Source organism: Chiloscyllium plagiosum, unplaced genomic scaffold (assembly GCF_037043375.1).
Source record: "Chiloscyllium plagiosum isolate Xiang-an unplaced genomic scaffold, Cpla_swu_hap1 HiC_scaffold_11, whole genome shotgun sequence".
Lineage (NCBI taxonomy): Eukaryota > Metazoa > Chordata > Chondrichthyes > Orectolobiformes > Hemiscylliidae > Chiloscyllium > Chiloscyllium plagiosum.
The window spans coordinates 2,973,085-2,979,084 of record NW_028270149.1 but is presented as its reverse complement, the minus strand read 5'-3'; the positions used below and the strand labels follow the sequence as shown (position 1 = coordinate 2,979,084).

Here is a 6,000-nt window from a genome sequence, read left to right as displayed (position 1 = left end):
TGTTACCTAGTATAGTGACAAAATGTTTGAAACAGAATCTTCCAACTCAGTGAGCAAAGCTACATTCAGGTACACCTTTGCCTAAATTCTCGCATTAAATTTTAAAATTGCACTTAGAATTTTGTAAGCAATGTCCTTTATCACAACTGATGTATGTTTAATGTGTTTAATCCACATTTAAAAGTATCAAAGCACCCTAAACAGATTCCAAATTATATTGATTTATGCGAAACATTTACCATGAAGCTTTAAGAAAAAAAACTGGATAAAAAAAAGTGATTCATCTCAGGTTTATTGAACAAAAATTGGTATATTTTCAAGACATAATCAGGCACTGCGGATAGATAACAAAGCCACCAACCTTTGCTATTTAACGTACTGTCAAACAACCCCTCGTTCAAATTAACAGATCTTGGGACTATTTACAAAATAACAGTACATGAAAATACAGATAAAAGATCAAACTCTTTTTGCTGTTGGGAAAATGGCAATAAGGTCAAATCAAATTTTAAATATAAGGGGAAGTACGAATGTAAATCCATTTGTATTTACATTGAAAGGAAAAGACAACAGGTCTATGTACAATTAACTGATATTATTGCAATGTTTTTAAAATGCAGAACTTCAAAATTAATTTCAATAAAATTATTCAATTACCTACTCGAGCGCAAACTTTGGAACTGAGAAACACTAGAGCAGTGACAGACATCTTTGGAATAAACACAGCAGGGGTCATTCCTGGACCTTGTGCTACCAATAGGATTCCTCAACTGCAAGAAGTGCAGGACAAAAATATGGGTGTTGCATCCTGTGATACCCCATTGGAAATCTGCATTTGGATATCCACCATGCCTTCCTGCTGGGTGAGGCCAGTCCATGAACAGCACAAGGACAGAGAACAAGCCCAAACATGCACTAAAAACCAAAATGATAAAGGTCAAAGCAGATGCATTCAATTAAAGACTTCTGAATTTCCAATCACCAGCCAAGCTGCTCCTGACCTGTTACTCTAGCCATAAGTACATGATTGCAAATTGACAGTGACTGAACTAAACTATTTTTATTGTTGCTATTACCCTAGACTTGTAATTAAAAGTGAATAATGCTCTCTAGAAAATTTTCTGGAATTGAAGCTATGTGATAAATATTTTAAATGCAAGGAAAAAGAAAATACACATCAGTCTGCTCCACAAGGAGCCCATTATTAATCCACCTTCACCACACTGTAGATCTTGTTGACGAACCAAAAACAGGCAAAAAATCCAATAGTTCCTGAAACAAAGAGAAACAATTAGGGCACCAAGAATTAATGTAACTTGCACATGGTAGTATTATAAACAAAAATGCCATCATCATCTAGTAATCACCAATTTGAAAGGTTTCACTGGTTACAGCAACAGTGGATGGTGCTGCTCAAGTTGTGCTCATTTATTCACTGACATTATATTGAAATATTTATACAGTTAAGAATACTAAAGTAATACATTGTATAAACAATATTAACACTCATTACAACTCTGCTCAAGGAACTTACCTCCTGTAAACTTGATAAAGAATAATGAAACAGGATGCATTGCCTCATAACTGCAACCTACAAGCATTCCTGCGATACAACACAGGATATCACAAAGGAGAATGGGAATAAAATCCTTGAAGAGGAGAGAAAACGAAAGGGAGAGAGATTTGGAGAACATTGTGGTTATGTTCCTGGAATCAATTCTGGTGGCTGGACAGAATGACATTCAGTGACAAAAGTTTACATCCAAACATGTCAGATGGCAGAATGTAATTTCAATTAAAGATAATGATGAATGATCAGCATGGATATCAAAAGGGAAAGTTTTGCTTCACCAAACTTGTCGATTTTCTTTCTGACAAGGAGGTTACAGTGTATATACAATGGTAATGCAGTAGATGGATTTTTAAACAAGGTCTTCAGGTGACCCAGAACAGTATAATGAATGAGCTCAGAGAATTTAGACAGTGGACAAGAGGCAGAATATGTTGCAAGCAGAAACCAGAGAGTGGGACCAAAGTGCAGTTATTCAGATGTTGGGAATTGATGTTCCACCAGGATCAGGCTGGGACCACTGGAGTCGAAAAGTGTGGTGCTGGAAAAGCACAGCAGGTCAGGCAGCATCCGAAGAGAGCCGACAAAATGTCAACTTTCAACTCTGACTCTCCAGCACCTGCAGTCCTCACTTTCTCCGAGCCACTGTAATTCAAACTTTACTCTAACAATTTGAACTCTGAAATCAAAAACAACATTTCTAAGTTTGCGGGATACACCAAATGTTGCAGGGGGTGCAAGCAGCACTGAGGAAAGACTAACAAATGCAGGAGGACATTAATCAACTTACAAAATAGCCAAATAAATCTACAAATAAGGTTCAACACATAAATGCAAGGTTATTGCTTTGGGTGGAAGAATAGAAACATCACAGGAGTTGGAAGGTGCAGTTCAATTAGTACTGACCAGCCTTCCAGATTCAACAATTTCAGATCAAAGCCTCTTTACATTTATCTATTCTTAAAATGTGTCCAGGTCAACATTTATTATCTATCCCTAATTACCTTTAAGATAGCAGACAGTGATCTTTTTGAAAAAGACTGGGTCAGCCACTTGTGGGTCTGCAATTACACATCAGGCAGACTACATACAGATAAACAGCCTTCACTCAAAGACATGAATTAAACAAATTCACCTGCCAATATTCTGCTGATTGCTTGGCTTTATAACTGACATTGATAATGAATTTACATTTCCTAGTTGTCATGGCTGGATCTGAACACATACCTTTGGGTTATTCATTGAAATGTCAAAGCTAATGTACCCCTCAAATCAATTTCCCCTAAAGAACATATTGCAAAGGGCTCAGAGATAAGAATTATGGTTACTCGGAAAACCACAGTTTGATTAATTGGTCAGCATGGCTTTTTTTGGGGGTGGGGGTGCCTCACAAATCTTACTGAATTCTTTGAGGAAGTGACAAAACACATTGACGAAAGTAGAGCAGTGGATGTTCTGTTGAGCAAGGCATTTTGATAAGGTTCCACATGGTACCGTCATTCAGAAAGGCATGGGATACAGGGAAACCTGTCTGTCTTGACACAGAATTGGCTGGCTCAGACAATAGACAATAGGTGCAGGAGTAGGCCATTCTGCCCTTCGAGTCTGCACCACCATTCATTATGATCATGGCTGATCATCCTTAATCAGTATCCTGTTCCTACCTTATCTCCATAACCCTTGATTCCACTATCCTTGAGAGCTCTATCCAACTCTTTCTTAAATGAATCCAGAGACTGGGCCTCCACTGCCCTCTGGGACAGAGCATTCCACACAGCCACCACTCTCTGGGTGAAGGAGTTTCTCCTCATCTCTGTCCTAAATGGTCTACCCCGTATTTTTAAGCTGTGTCCTCTGGTTTGGCACTCACCCATCAGCGGAAACATGTTTCCTGCCGCCAGAGTGTCCAATCCTTTAATAATCTTATGTCTCAATCAGATCCCCTCTCAGTCTTCTAAACGCAAGGGTATACAAGCCCAGTCGCTCCAGTCTATCAGCGTAAGGTAGAAAGACAGGGGATATTGGTAGATGGAAAGTATTCAGCCTGGAGCTCAGTGACCAGTAGCATTCTGCAGCGATTGGTTCTGGGACCTCTGCTCTGTGATTTCTATAAGTGACTTGGATGAGGAAGTGCAAGGGTGGGTTAGTAGATTTGCCAATGACATGAAGGTTGGAGTGGTGGGTAGTGTGGAGGGCTGTTGTAGGTTGCAACAGGACCTTGACAGGATGCAGAGCTGGGCTGATACGAGGTAGATGGAGGTCAACTTGGAAAAGTGTGCAGTCATTCTCTTTGGAAGTTCAAATTTGAATGCAGAATACAGGGTAAAGACAGGATTCCTGGCAGTGTAGAGGAACAGAAGGATCTAGAGGGTCCATCTCAATAGAACCCTCAAAGTTGCCATGTAAGTTGATAGGGCTATTAAGGTGGCATATGGCCTGTCGGTTTTCATTAGCAGGACAACTGAATTTAAGAACTGCAAGGTTATGCTGCAGCTCTATAAAGCCCTGGTTAGACCACACTTGGAATGTTGTGTTCAGTTGTGGTCGACTCATTATAGGAAGGATGGGGAAGCTTTAGCAAGAGTGCAGAGAAGGTTTACCAGGATGCTGCCTGGACTGGAGGGCGCGACTTAGGAAGGTTGAGGGAGTTCGGACCTCTCTCATTGGAGCGAAGGAGGATGACAGAGTCATAGAGATGTACAACACGAAAACAAACCAACTCAGTCCAACTCGTTTATGCCAACCAGATATCCCAACCCAATTTAGTCTCACCTGCCAGCACCCAGCCCATATCCCGCCAAACCCTTCCTATTCATATACCCATCCAGACGCCTTTTAAATGTTGCAATTGTACCAGCCCCCACCACTTCCTCTGGCAGCTTATTCCATATATGTACCACCCTCTGCATGAAAACGTTGCCCCTTAGGTCTCTTTTATATCTTTCGCCTCTCACCCTAAACCTGTGCCCTCTAGTTCTGGAGTCCTGATGCTCCAGGGAAAACAGCCCCAGCCTATTCAACCTCTTCCTATAGCTTAAATGATCCAACCCGAGCAACATCCTTTTAAATCTCTCCTGAACCCTTTCAAGTTTCACAACATCCTTCCAATAGGAAGGAGACCAGAAATGCACACAACATGCCAAAAATGACCTAACCAATGTCCTGTACAGCTGCAACGTGAAATCGCAACTCCTGTACTCAATACTCTGACCAATAAACGAAAGCATACCAAATGCCTTCTTCACTATCCTAACTAACTGCGACTTCACTTTCAAGGAGCTATGAACCTGCACTCCAAGGTCTCTTTGTTCAGCAACACTCCCTAGGACCTTACCATTAAGTGTATAAGTCCTGCTAAGATTTGCTTTCCCAAAATGCAGCACCTCACATTTATCCGAATTAAACTCCATCTGCCATTTGTCAACCCATTGGCCCATCTGGTCCAGATCCTGTTGTAATCGGAGGTAACCCTCTTCGCTGTCCACTACACCTCCAATTTTGGCATCATCTGCAAACTTACTAACTATACCTCAAGCTCACATCCAAATCATTTATATAAATGACAAAAAAGTAGCAGACCCAGCACCAACCCTTGTGGTACACCAGTGGTCACAGGCCTCCAGTCTGAAAAACAACCCTTCACCACCACCATCACCCTGTCTTCTACCCTCGAGCCAGTTCTGTATCCAAATGGCTAGTCCTCCCTGTATTCCATAAAGATTAATCTTGCTAACCAGTCTCCCATGGGGAATCTTGTCGAACACCTTACTGAAATCCATATAGATCACGTCTACCGCTCTGCCCACATCAATCCTCTTTTTTACTTCCTCAAAAAACTCAAATCAGGTTTGAGAGACATGATTGCCCACACACAAAGCCATGTTGACGATCCCTAATCAGTCCTTGCTTTTCCAAATACAGGTACATCTTGTCCCTCAGGATTCCCTCCAACTTGTCCACCACCGTCAGGCTCACTGGTCTGTAGTTCCTTGGCTTGTCCTTACCACCCTTCTTAAACAGTGACACCTCATTAGCCAACCTCCAGTCTTCCAGCATCTCACCTGTGACTATCGATGATACAAATATCTCAGCAAGGGGCACAGCAATCATGTCTCTCGCTTCCCACAAAAGTTCTAGGGTACACCTGATCAGGTCCTGGAGATTTATCCACTTTTATGCGTTTCATTACATCAAGCATGTCCTCCACCGTAACACAGATATTTTTGAAGATGTCACCATCTATTTCTCTACACACTATATCTTCCATGTCCTTTTCCACAGTAAATACTAATGCAAAATAGTCATTTAGTATCTCCCCCATCTCTTGCACAAAGGCCACCTTGACAGAGCTGTACGAGATAATGAGATGTGGAGGTACTGGGATGGACAAAGTTAAAAATCACAAAACCAGGTTATATCCCAAAAGGTTT

The 6,000-nt window shown here is 41.3% G+C and overlaps 1 protein-coding gene across 1 annotated transcript in view; it reads right to left on the bottom strand.

Annotated features, from left to right (window-relative positions):
- Positions 1 to 274: 274 nt before the first annotated feature.
- Positions 275 to 6,000, bottom strand: part of LOC122557447 (transmembrane 9 superfamily member 2-like) — a 127,607-nt gene continuing 121,881 nt past the window's right edge. Inside the window, exon 17 of the mRNA XM_043705203.2 lies at positions 275 to 1,272. Coding sequence (XP_043561138.2) covers positions 1,205 to 1,272 — 68 coding nt within the window. The 3' untranslated portion in view covers positions 275 to 1,204. The remainder of the gene's footprint in view (positions 1,273 to 6,000) is intronic.